Source organism: Protomyctophum parallelum, assembly GCF_964188405.1.
Source record: "Protomyctophum parallelum genome assembly, chromosome: 4".
Classification (NCBI taxonomy): Eukaryota; Metazoa; Chordata; class Actinopteri; order Myctophiformes; family Myctophidae; genus Protomyctophum; species Protomyctophum parallelum.
In genome coordinates, this window is record NC_139700.1 from 44,807,208 (window position 1) to 44,821,752 (window position 14,545).

The 14,545-nt window shown below is 43.1% G+C and overlaps 1 protein-coding gene across 1 annotated transcript in view; it reads right to left on the reverse strand.

Moving 5' to 3' along the window:
- Positions 1-14,545, reverse strand: part of LOC310858139 (tetraspanin-18B-like) — a 79,543-nt gene that overhangs the window by 9,117 nt on the left and 55,881 nt on the right. The window contains exon 3 of the mRNA XM_083764219.1: positions 1,128-1,223. Coding sequence (XP_083620345.1) covers positions 1,128-1,223 — 96 coding nt within the window. The remainder of the gene's footprint in view (positions 1-1,127; positions 1,224-14,545) is intronic.

Below are 14,545 nucleotides of genomic sequence, written 5' to 3' on the forward strand. Positions count from 1 at the left end.
TGTGAATGAATGTAAATGCATGCTTCGCCATAAGCCATCTGACATAAAAACTTTTCTTCTGAAGAAACGTCTGACAGACAGGTGTCAAATCATACGGCCTCTGCTGAGCCGTTCAGACAGACTCTACCCACTCACTGCTCCCGACCAATGAATGGCAGCTTGGCACATTAATCCACACTTTCATCTCATCGGGACTTGACTCCTGCAATTCCCTATCGATTCGTCCTAATTGGTCCAGAATGCTGTGTGAGAGTGTTGGGGGGGGGGGGGGGGGGGGGGACGGACGGACGAAGGTGCCCTCTACGTCCTCCCGGTGGGGGCTCCTAACTGGCAGGTGAGTCAGTGGGAGAAAACAGGAGCACAGCAGCAGTGTTGATTTCGTCGACTAAAACTAAGACTACCTTTTTTCACTGACGACAACTAAACGGAAACTAAGCTATGATGACTAAAACTAAGACTAAATATGTTGACAATTTCGTCAACAAATAAAAACTAGACTAAAATGTTAGGAAGGGACTAGTGGACAAGAGATCCAGTATAAGTCATTTTACAATTGGTTGCATGCTGAAAATATTTTGAAAAATGTTCAGCAAGTGTAAAAACAGTCATTGCGACGGCATCAAGGCCCGCCAAAATACATTTTAGTCGACTAAATCAACTGTACATTTAGTCGACTGAAACTAAACACTAAAACATTCCGGGTGACTGAAATGTTACCGAGTGAAACCTATTCAAGAGACTATGATGACTAAAACAAAAGAAAACAAAAAAAACAACAACAAAAAAACAAAAACAACAACAGACAACACACAGATATGTGTGTGGGGAGGAAATTATTGGCATAATGACTTAACCCATTCTGGGCGGGAACCCCTTTTGGTGTCAGCATTAGCTATTAGCTGCTTTAGCTATTGAAAAATAGCAGATCTACAAGCCTGTAGGTCTGCTATTTTTGAAAAATGACTGACATAGCAACATAGCCATTTCGGAAAACTGTCAGGACGTAGAAGACATTTTTAGGATATGATCTCAGGTCAAAATGGGTTAATGAATTCGGGAGAAAAGGGGATAAAAAACAAACTATCAAACAAAAACACGAGGGCAGTCTTACTGTATACTGTACTTACAAAGATGAGGAAGTTGAAGAGGAACATGAGGTACTTGATGCAGCTCAGGCAGTCTCCCTCCATGGCCGTCCCCCTGGCCGACGCTTCTCCCTGACCCTGTGGGACAAAGAAAACAAAACACACCGTTGATGCACATTCTGCCTGGCTGTGACACAAACTCCTTCTATAAATGTGACCAGATTTGACTGTCTGAGAGCTTGCCATCGCGCAAATCCGCGAAATAAATGTTTAAACGTGTAGCTATAGGTGTAATGTTAGAGACCACAGAAGTGAACCTTCCAGGCCTGTTTTCTCAATTCGCTGTTTTACTCTATATAATAAGCCATATCTCCAAAACTGGTGGGTCAAACTGAACAACCAATATGTACATTTTAAGCTATGATTCCCTGCTTTCATATGACATGAAAAAAAGGAAAATAAAAAATGGATCTCATGCCATCCTAAGGCTGTGATGCTTTTCAAGCTTCGCATCAGATCATTGTATGCGATCTTCTGTTTTGTCTAATGTATGCATGCAGTATAATATGATTAGATTTTTGTGTCGTGTAAGGCGCCTGCTGTGACGTGCATTTATGTCTTGGAACCCCCTTTTGGAAAACGAGATCTTCAAGCACACGCACACGCACACACACACACACACACACACACACACACACACACACACACACACACACACACACACACACACACACACACACACACACACACACACACAGAGAGCTGTCAGTTAAGTTCAGTCTGTGTCAGCAGTAAAGCTGTGTCATGGCCTCTGGGGCTTCAGTTCCACAACAGTCATAACTGTGAAGGGAACAAGAAGAAGTCAGAGCAACAAATCTACAGTGTCAGCCAAAAAAGATGAAGTTGGAATGAATTAGGGCTGGGCAATTAAACCAAAAATATATCTAAATCCACAACCCGGGGCTCGAGTATATTGCGACTTCCCCGGGACATTAAAGAATATGTATTCAAGACACATGTATCTCCCCAGGGACGCAGACGGGACCAAGAGGATTTTTTTCGGGCCAACTGCGCATACATTACCGTCTCTGCACAAGCGGTGCACAAGGGACAGGCAAAATAAATATCTTTTTCCCAGAATGGTTACCGCAGGCAGTGCTGCTGATTCAACCATTTCAGGTAGAACATGGTTGCTTGCAAACATGCCACGCTATTTGAAGAGGTTTGACTTACACAGCAGAAAGATTCATTCATTCATTTCAGCAGAAAGAAATGGAAATGGAGAACAGACACACAAATCCAATATAGACAAATCCATGGAGCAGTGCCATGTAGGCCAGGTGTAGTAAATCAGTGCCACTTCACCCCTTTTGCAACCAGATCTTATTTGAATGATGTTTGGGAGACACAAAACACTTTCCTGGGGTTTTTATGTAGGTAATAATTAATTAAAATGATGTGTTTTTAGATATTTTAGTACTTCAAAGTGTCCATGGTGTCAACCGTGTCATGGACACTGGGCTCACTTACTTCCTGGACTACATCAAGGACTGTCTAAAGAGGACAAGACGCGAAGACCGTAAGGGCGCCGCCATGTTGCTCACATGGTGCTCCATGGAAGGAAAGAAACATGCGCAGTTGAGACCAGGAAGTTGGACATATCATGTCACGTCATTGCATTTTACCTTTTATATTAACGTTTTAACAGCAAATGGATAAGTAAGTCCCAGCATGGATCATCACACAGACAGTAATGTTGGTCTGACGTGACATATTATGTACAAGCATCTCTCCTTTCATTGGCCTCACGCCATCTGCTGGGACATTTGTGCCATATCTATGGATTTGTGCATGTCCAACTTCCTGGTCTCAACTGCGCATGTTTCTTTCCTTCCATGGAGCACCATGTGAGCAACATGGCGGCGCCCTTACGGTCTTCGCGTCTTGTCCTCTTTAGACAGTCCTTGGACTACGTGTTGTCTCAGTAAGACAGCCCTCCCCCTATCCACAAGGAGGAACAGTGCACCAAAGCATTATGGGAATTGTAGTCCAGGAAGGACTACAATTAATTTCCTGAAAAGTTCATATTTTGGACATGGCTGGTTTCTTCAAGAAAACAGACAGATAAAATCCAATTCAAATCTTGGTAAAGTCATTTCTATCCATATTAATATTTCAATAGTAGACTATTAAATGTTTTAGGTTAATATTTCGGTAAAACAAAAACAACAAATCTTTCCTTTTTTTGGGGCCACATGACTCTCATATCACCGGTGGTCAAAAGTGCAATGTTTGTCTTAGAAATGAGTAGAATACTATAGTAGATGTACTAAATTATGCAAATGACTCTATGAAGTATAGATACTCATTACAAGTATACAGTATGTACTGCATTAAGGGCCTTGCAAACGGGGAGCGATAAAAACGCGCCTATAGTTCATTTTCAACGAGACCTGCGTTTTTGCTCGGAGAAGTCGCGGTTGCGACAACACAAACCTTTTTTCGTGAGCGCGGTCCCGTGAATTAGTTGCGCCGCGTGCTCGTTTCGTGCACACTACCCCCGCGACTCACCAGACCTGGATTCGGTTTAGCTTCTTTTCTTTTTTTTACGCTTGCGTTGTTGTCGCGCCCCTTCTTCAACAGACCCGGAGGAGACCTGCCGTTGATCCTCGCTTCACGTTTGCGCGGCCCTTTACTCTGTTCAACACTGGATGTAAGAAGGTTACATCTCCAAGGAGAAAAGGCTGGTTGCCATGGTTACCACTGCATTAAGTGACACATTCCTCTTAATGTAATGAACCCTCCATCCCATAATAACACACACACACACACACACACAGAACCTAGCTGACATTAACACTCTGCTTGATGAGGCCAGCACTCCACCTTAATGAAGACCACCCACACACACACACACACACACACACACACACACACACACACACACACACGGGAACCTTGTACAAAACTGTTACTTTTAAGTAAGTGCTAAGAACAAATAACCATGTGTTCCAAAGGATCCAATATACTTTATTACTTAGCCACTAGCTCTGGATTACTTTTCATTGCTTCAATATTTATGAAAAACCACCCACAGACACACTTCACCACTTTCACTTCCAACATGTTTCAACCATAGAGTGTATATTAATAGAGACGGCACCCGGAGGAAACCCTGAGGCGAAATGGACATAGTGGCCGGATTTGGTATTGCATACGTTCATGATGACACGTGAACGCCGTTTCACACGTGAACAATGATAGTCAACGGCACAGCGCGTTCATGTGTTTGGGCCCAATCCATCCCAGAATGCACTCTGTTCCTACCCGGAAAGGAGGAGTGAAATCGCCTCATGCGCTTTTGAGCAACTTTCTATGCTGCGGTACGGGACCGCACACATGGCAACAGACTGCTAGAAGGATTCTTTCCCTGTACAATCAGGCACATGAACGATATGACAAGAACAAAAATAAATCAGGACAAAGGGACAGTGTTGTTTTTGGCAGCACATTTTGATTTTAGTTTTAGTCATAGTCTTTTGAATAGTTTTCATTTAGTTTTAGTCACATTTTAGTCACCTGGAATGTCTTAGTGTTAGTCTAGTTTTAGTCGACTAAATGTCACGCAATTTTAGTCGACTAAATCTACAGTTGATTTAGTCGACTAAAATGTATTTTGTCAGGCCTTGATGCCGTCAAAATGACAGATTTGCTGAAAATAGCCGATCTACAAGCCGCAGCGCGACGCGTTGTGGGCTTGTAGATCGGCTATTTTCAGCATGCAACCAAGTCTAAATTCACTTATACTGGATCTCTTGTCCACTAGTCCCTTCCTAACATTTTAGTCTAGTTTTAATTTCTTGACAAAATTGTCAGTATATTTAGTCTTAGTTTTAGTCATCGTAGCTTAGTTTTCATTTAGTTTCTATTTAGTTTTTGTCCGTGAAAAACGGTAGTCGACGAAGGTTTTTCGTCTTAGTTTTAGTTGACGAAAACAACACTGCAAAGGGAGACGCTATTAAACCTTCCGTCATTACTATTGTTATTGCACTCCAGCGCTTAAAATCGTTGAAAAACGTTTAAATCGTGCAATAACTCTCCATTCTTCCCTCCGATTTGCCAGCGATTCGGAACTCTTCCCAAGGCATGTGTGCACTTTGCCCTCATCTGATTGGACAGTATATGGTGACATACCCAACTGAACTCTTCTAATTGAACAATATGTATAGTTAGGTAAATTTGGCTTAAGTTGTGGCAACTCTGCAAAGAAAATGCTTACCACTAGCTTTCTTCACAGATGTGTTCATAAACGTGTCTACTATCACAGAAAAATGTGTTCCATCCCAACTCCCTTGGGAAACTTTGTGACAGCTGCTGAAAGTTGGGGTACCATTATCAACCAATATAAGGCAAGAAAATTCCAAATGTCATTATACTTTAAGTAGCATGTGACATGTCACACTAGGGGATTTTCATGATGCTGAATCCATTGCAAGCATTAGTTTTGCACAAGAAACACTCCTTTGCCTAAAAATGCCCATAGCAGTCATCACAAATGTGATGAGGTCAGCACATTTGGGCAAGTTCCTAAGGCCGAATTTAGCCCAAGGAGTATTTCCGTGCAAAACTCATGCTTTGAATGGATTCAGCACCATGAAAACCCCCTAGTTTGACATGTCACATGCTTAAAGTATAATGAAATTTGGAATTATTTGCCTTATATTGGTTGATAATGGTACCCCAATTTTCAGCAGCTGTCACACAGTTTCCCAAGGGAGTTGGGTTGGAACAAATTTTTAGACACGTTTATGAACACATCGAAGAAAGCTAGTGGTAAGCATTTTTTTTGCAGATTTGCCACAACTTAAGCTAACTTTACCTAACTAGTAACCACACTCGCAGTTCCACAATGCAGCAAACGCTGCATTGTCTGAAGGAAAATGAACAAAGAAACACAAGCTCTAACAATAAAACACAAAACTTGAACCTACAAAGAAAACGAGTGGTTTCGCTTGGGGAGAGTTGGCTGGAAAACCAATGCCGGGTTTTTATTTGATAAAAAAACTACTTTGAAATGGAAAGAATTATCTCACAGCTCAGCGAGACAAGAGAATTAATGAGTTGGCAGAAAAGTAAAGATGCTCGCAGCTGTGAGGAAGTAATTAGAACTCTCCTCTCCAGCGGTGATTGTCTGAGGCGAGGGCAAAAAGAAGAAGATTAAAAAATATATCATGTTTGTCTGCAGAGCGAGGACACTACTAATGACACACACCACTGCATAGTCTAGCCGGGGGGAAAGAAAAAGAAGGAACGTCTTTCCAGTGAATATATTAGCGCTAATCTCCTAATGTACAGTACTCATTCATAGCTCTGAATAATGTGCTCTCTCTCTCTCTAGTCTCTCTCGCTCTCTCTGCATATGTCTGTCTGTCTGTGCGTGGTTTCAGTATCTGTGTGTGTTGGCATAAGACACAATACGTGTCCTTCCTTCATCAGCTCACCCTTTAACCCATGTTTCAAGCATTCTGTTATTATACTTTAGCTATTGAAAAATAGCAGATCTACAAGCTCATAGCGCGCCACCGAGTGGCGCAGTATGAACTTGTAGGTGTGCTATTTTTGAAAAATCATAAAAATGTGCCTCAAATCTTTCAGAAAGTTGTCATGATTTAGAAAACTTTTTTTTTTAAATTTCAACGTCAGGCCTGAATGGGTTAACTAGTGCTTCTCAAGGTGGGGTCCGGGGGCGTCTTTGAGGGGCCTCCCCAGCAAGATGAGTTAATAAATACAACATCAAAGTCCTTTTAACTACTTTAACCATATTGTATACTTTGCATATAAAATAAATGTGAGCTCATTTTTGGAGAAAATAAAGTGAAAAGAAATATTGTAGGCCTATCATATATTTTAATCAACATTTTTAAACACAGATCGTGTCTTCCATTGCTCCTTGGCACACATTTCATCTAGTCATGTCCTTGACATGAATGAAGTTTGAGAACCACTGCCGTCAATTATAATGACGTGCAAATATTCACCATGATATGCAAATGTTAATGATTATCATAAGGATATGAATACGTATATATTGATCAGCTGTGGTGGTTACAGAGTTTTATTAATTACTCACACCCCCCCACCCCCAACCCCACCCGCCCCTCCCATGTGAACGAGCTAACGAGGTCACAGGCGGTCTTAATTGAGATTTACATAAATTAACCCCCCCCCCCTGGCCGTGAGAGCGGGCCCATAGGTGCATGGGAAGGGGGTTCAGAGTTTAAAGGAGCACGTCAATAAAGTAGGTCCTCATAATGCTCGTTATAATACGCCACCATTTCTGTCTACTCACTCTGTGTCTCATTGGTGGGCCGTGGTGGACAGTTCAGAAAACCCGCCTACCAGTGACATCATCGATGAGGGTTATTGCATGCTAATAGAAACCACCACAGTCTATATCTCCTCCTGGGAAGTTCAGCATGCTGAAATAGAAGACATTGTTCTTGCATAATAATATACAAAACTGAATTATACGTTTTGAAATCACCAAAACCATGTCATGACCACCGGAAACTACAACATGATGTCCCGGTGTCCGCGGTGGTATAAGCAGACTCACCGCTCACCCCAAACACACCTCTCTGTTTTTACCAAACCACCGTTTTGGTGGTCACCTTATCACCTAAAACTGGAGTATGTATACGAATAGGCCTTGAGAGTAGATAGAAATGGTGTCATCATTTTATATAATGAGCATTAAGGCTCATGTCTGGATTTTCGGTGGTTAGGTGACCACCGAACTACAACATGAGGTCACTGAGCCGCGGCGAAGAGCAAACCACCGCCACCGCCGCCCCAGCCCTTCTCTGTTTTTACTCACCACCGCTCAATGTTAATTCAGCTCCAGTGGTCACCTCACCACCGGAGAGGTGGTCACCTCACCACCGGAAAGCCAGACTATGAATGAGCCTTTAGTGAGGACCAATTATATGAAGATATAAGGATGAAAATGGGTGAACGCTCCTTTAAGTCACGTCACCAAACAACTGAATGTCTGCTTTCTCTCTCACACCCCCCGCCCCAACCCTCCCCGCCCCACCACACCACACCTCTCCATCACTCCCCCAGGGTCGTACCACTGTCGGACCGGGCGGCTTTCTTTTTTTTTTCATGATTAAAATGCATTCGATGTTTAAAAATGAAGAGGAGGGTTTGAGGGGGGGGGGGGGGGGGGGGGGGGGGAGTGGGCAGCGCAGCATCAGCACACTGTATAAATCACCCCTGCCACACGTGTACGTGTGTGTGAGTGTGTGTGTGTGTGTATGCGTGTGCGCGCCCAGAGAAAGTGCAGAGTAAACAAACTGGCTCTTTCCCAGGAATCCCAGGGGAACGCAGAGCCTCATCGATCAACAGGGCCGACCGGGGCTCAGACCGGCTGCTACAGTCTCCGTGGACTGCTGCTGCTGCAGTGTTGCATGTACAGTATACTGTACAAATATAGAGTTTAAATATATACAACATATATATTCATACTAATGTGGACAGGGACACACTTCACACCCCCCAGGAGACCCACCTTTTAGACCAACATCCTCAACACATTGTTTCTATGCCAAAGTATACAGTATCTCTGCCGCCGGTATACTGTACCGCTGCAACGCTGGTTTATTGGAAACATTTGAAATTCAACTGTATGAAAGAAATAAATCAAACAAGAACAATGTGAATATAGCTCAACACTGCTGATATTACCAGTGGTTTCTCCATATTAAAAATGCCATGTGTGACGTTTAATAACTACGGCTGTGGCTCAGGGGGTAGAGCAGGTCGACCAATGATCCCTGGGTCGGCGGTTCGAATCCCGGCTCCTTCTGTCCACATGTCGAAGTGTCCTTGGGCAAGACGCTGAACCCTACATTGCCTCCAATGAGTTGGTCGGTGTGAGCTCGCCACCATTGCTGTGTGGATGTGGGAAGTGAGGATGCTGGCGTTGACTGTTCGCCGCTTCACCCTCCAATGTATATGAATGAATGAAGTAAAGCGCTTTGAGCACTTGGAAAAGCGATATAAAATGCAATTCATTATTATTATTATTACTGCAGGCTCAGAATATAAGTGTCTTTAACCTATTCAAAGTATAGGAAAACATATGTTCTGTGTCATTTTAGGTTTTAGCTATTCAAAAATAGCAGATATACAAGCTCACAGCGCGGCTGCTATTTTTGAACATTTTAGAAAAATCTTGAAAGTGTGAGAACTATACTCACTCTAGAAGGCATTTGTATAATCGGCCTCAGGTCTGGGTTAATAGATTAGAATTTTAGAGCCCCCATTTGCTGTCATGACCTTCTGCAAACGTGATGCAGAGCACCACTCCTCATGTGCAAAGGCCTTTGGTTCACTCATATTCTTGGAGTCGTGTTTTGCAACCGCCTTCTTCAAATGCCATTAGAGACTCTAATAGCTATAGTCTATACTCTATAATCTATCTTCCCGGACTTCCGAACAAGCCAATGTTAAAAGGAGCAGTGGCTACACAACCTGGACTTGTTAGAATGTATAGGAAGCTATAAATGGCTGCCAACCAGATCCTTGAGGAGCAGATGGGGACACTTGAGTGACTGCAAAAGACCTTCCAGGGCTCCATTTTTCCCCGAACTCCAACACGTCGTACACCACTTAAAACCATGGAGAAAGTCTACTCCAAAACACTGAAAAGCATATGAATGGAGTGATGAAAAAGAATAAAACGGAAGGATGCAGCATTATACAGGAAAGGGAACACCTCGCTTACAGTGAAGCATTGGGGCAATCAATTTAAATCGGCCAGACCAAAATCTTACGGGACTGTCTTTAGTCTCCAAAACCAGAGAGAGAGAGAGAGAGAGAGAGAGAGAGAGAGAGAGAGAGAGATGTTTGGAGGAGACTCCACCATGGAACCAGTCAGTTTTCACTTTATGCGTCGACCTTCCTGTCAACTGTGTGTAATGAACAGATAAGGAAGACATAGTGGAGAGAACCCCCCCCCCCCCCCCCCCAACTGAGAGGAGGGACCTTCACTCTCAGCATCTCTTACCTTTATTTATTCAGGGAAGAGCCCATTTAGAGCAAGCTCTCTTTTTCAAGGACGCCCTGATCACAGCATAATAAAACACTGTGATACTGTATACATGCAATGAAAAACAATAACTTTGAACCACATTACAACGTTACAGATGCAAATAAACTAGGGATGCACCGAAAGCGAAATTCTTGGCCGAAACCGAATATAGGAAACAGTTGTATAAACTATTCTGTGATATATTTTCATTGGCATTTTTTGCCATTTTCTGCCGAATATTTTCTTTGGCCGAATATTCGGTGCATCACTAAAATAAATAAATATAGGGTTACACGAAACATCGAACCAGCAATCGAACCAGCTCCAGAGAGTCCTGAGGTATAATATACTGAGAACTTCACTCCAACCCCTCAACTCCAGTGTTAATTTCTTTGACTAAAACTATGACGAGAAATGTTCGTCGACTACATATTTTCACTGACGAAAACAAAATAAAAACTCAGCTAAGATGACTGAATATATTGACAATTTTGTCAACAAATAAAAACGAGACTAAAATATGAGGAAGGGACTAGTGGAGAATATATCCTAAAAGACAATCAGTTCGGTGTTGCACTCTGAAAATAAGAGGAATTTCGTGCTGAGGAATTTGTCTTCTATGGAATATACTCCTCTCCTCACCGGTGAATATTTTATAAGACATGGACTGACCAAATGGGCATTGGACCTTTACTAGCTTCTATGGCAGAAGCTGGTGTCGGTCATAATCCTATTCTCCTGAAATTCAGCTTTCCTGCACGCAACCAAGCGTATAATTAACGACGCCATCAAGTCCCCAGACAAAATACATTGTCGACAAAATGCACTGCAGATTCAACTGAGTAAAATGTGATATTTAGTTGACTAAAACAAAATGAAAATGTATCTAACGACTGACTAACTAAAACTAAACTAAAATAAAAAAATGTGTTTAAATATAACATACCGGTAATTATAAATATATGCCATAGTGGGACCCTCACTCTCAACATAACATACTGGAGACTAGAGATGCACCGAATATTCGGCCGCAGAAAATATTCGGCAGAAAATGGCAAAAAATGCATTTTCGGCCTATTCGGTTTCGGCCCTAATAGGCAGAAAATGTGTCACCGAATAGTACAGTATATGCAATTAATGCATTCAAAAAAGAGCTGAATAAATGTTTTATGGACCCATAATAGTGATTATTATTTAAGAAAGGTTTTGCCATAACCATTTATTTTGCCATAAATCAGGTAGCTTTTTAGGTACGGCCATGACAGCAATCGTAGGAAAAAAAGATATATTCGGATATTCGGTTTTCGGCCAAATGTTTCCTATTATTTGGGTATTCGGTTCCGGCCAATAATTTCCCTTTCGGTACATCCCTACTGGAGACCCTTCACTGTATCTGTATACATAGAACATAATGGGACCTTCACTGTGGGTATAAATACACCCTGGCAGTGAGGAGAGACCCTCGCTGTCGGTATGTCAAGCCTGTGTGTAATTAACAGATAAGGAAGACACAGTGGAGAACCTCTCTCTCTCTCTGCCTGCATAAATACAACCTCCCTCCATGCCTTCTCCTTGAGCTTGACACCTCCGAGCACAATTAATGAGGAGGGTCTATAGTCAAGCAAGCAAGCAAGCACCCACACACACACACACACACACACACACACACACCGAGGAACAATAATCGGTTCCATCACAGTTGACTAGTTGGAATAATTTCTGGAAACTTTTGTTTATTTGTTTTTTTATGCTATGGGTATATTTGGATACATAGTTACAGACCTTAACCCTAGAAAACTGAGCCCCGGGTGACTTGCTTTTATTTTTGTTTATGTGGTTTTCATAATGTTGCTGAATGCTGATATCTGCGGTGGGTGAGTCATTGGGTATAGCGTCATGACGCTCTGACCATTTGCAGACCGCAGCCATCTTGCCGTCAAGAGTTTGGAAGCACTCGTTTTCTGTAAAGCAACGTCCTGCTGCCTCCTGCATTATGTGCTAATTCAAAACAGGTGGTATGTACGCAGCCAGGGCAGTTGAGTGATATCTAACGAGCACTTCCAAACTGCAACACTTCACCTCACCTGCAGGGACAGAAAGTAACTCACAACACTTTGAGGATAGAAAGAGAATAATTCAAGCTTTTCGTACAGCTGCAATGTTGTGTGAGTTTGACATGGTTTAATAATAATAATAATAATAAATTTTATTTATAACGCACTTTACATTTGGAACAAATCTCAAAGTGCTACAGGCAGGCAGAAAAAATTAAGATACGAAAAGAAATAAGAATTAAAAAAAAACAGTTAAAAACAGCACACAGGGCAGCTTAAAAGTCCGACTGGGCAAATGCCTTACTAAAGAGAAAGGTCTTTAGTCCCTTTTTAAAAGCGTCCACGGACTGTGGTGCTCTCAGGTGGTCGGGGAGGGCGTTCCACAGCCGAGGGGCAGCTGAGCAGAAGGCCCGGTCCCCCATGGTGCGGAGTTTGGTTCTTGTGCTTTTGAGTGTGTATGATGTACCGGAGCGGAGGGAGCGGGTGGAGGCTGGGGGTTCAAGGAGTTCCTTTAAGTAGGGGGGGGCGTTGCTGTGGATGCATTGATGGGTGAGGAGGCAGACCTTGTATTTAATCCTGGAGGAGACGGGAAGCCAGTGCAGTGTGAAGAGGATGGGTGTGATATGGTCATATTTGCGGACTCTCATTAGGACCCTGGCAGCGCTGTTCTGGATGTATTGCAGCTTTTGTAGATGTTTGCCAGGAATCCCAATGAAGAGGGCGTTGCAGTAGTCCAGTCTAGAGGAGATAAAGGCATGGATGAGCTTCTCTGCATCTGACTGGGTTAGAAGGGGGCGGAGTTTGGAGATGTTTTTTAGATGGTAGAATGCGGTTTTGCATAGATATTTTATGTGGTCACTGAATGTCAGGTGAGGATCAAACTTGACACCCAGGTTTGTGACTGAGGAGGAGAAGGGGATAACCTGGCCGTCGAAGGTGAGATGGGACATGGGGCATGAAAGAATCTGGTGTGGTGTGCCAACAAGAAGGGCTTCAGTTTTGCTACTGTTTAACTGAAGGAAGTTGTTGCTCATCCATGCCTTTATCTCCCCAAGACCGGTGGTGAGACATGATATGGCTGCAGAGGGGTTGGGGGCAGTCTTAATGTACAGCTGGGTGTCATCAGCGTAACAGTGGAAGGACAGTCCACGTCCGCTGATGACACGACCAAGGGGCAGCATATATATAATAAATAAGAGTTTAATACAAGCAGATAGGACTTTTCTGTTTGGATGAATGGGCTGCCAATGGGAAGTTGCACCTTGTTGGCACCTTGCCATTAACTTATATGGTAAGATGGCCCGCGGTCTGCATATGGAGGATAGAACAAGGTGGGTTTGTTTCCCCCGCCCACATCCCTGTATTTTTCTACACAGGCAGGTGTTCGGCTGAATTTCAGCATGATTTTTTTTTTTACATTGTAGAATCGGCCTCAAGTCATACTGGGTTAACACAACAACACATACAGAACCCAGCTGTAGATGCGGTAGATGCTTCTATGCATACAGAACCGTCATTAATACAGACAATGTGTGTGTGTGTGTGTGTGAGACTGACATCATGAAGGCAGGCACTTGACCTCCTTAAATGTCATTGGCTTTCTAAATGATCTAAATTATCACCTTTAATTGAACCCAAGAGAGGGTGCTAATAGGTGCCCTCCCCTCCGGGTGCACGGGCACCGCTGTAGCACGTGTGTGTGTGTGTGTGTGTGTGTGTGTGTGTGTGTGTGTGTGTGTGTGTGTGTGTGTGTGTGTGGGTGTGTGAGAGAGAGAGAGAGACAGTGTTGTGATGCATGCGTGCAGCTGCACCCTTCATCTCCATTAAAAACTCATTTTCATATCTCTCCAGTATCTCGCCCTCGCTCTCTCTCTCTCTCAATTTAGCAAAACGAAAAGACGAGAAAAACAACAGCCCCAAAGACGACACACGTTCTCTGACCAGTGCAAACACACACGCATTGTATGTGCGCGCACACACACACACACACACACACACACACGCACACGCACACACTTTCTGAATATATAAACAAACGGAAGACTTACTGTGCCCTTTTCAAATTCACCTCAAGATTTTGCACTCTTAATTGTACAACATAATATGGGGTGGGCGCAATGGGCGGTCTAGGATGCTCCCAAACGACCTAGCCAGGTTTTAATACCCCCCCCCCCCCCCCCCTTTCACAATGGAATTAATCCTCCAAGCTCTTGGATAAGAGAGAACACACAGAGGTTGACATTGAATGTCCTCCTCACCGCTATGCTACATCCCCATTGCTAATATGCTATACGTCCCAGCGGTGTCTA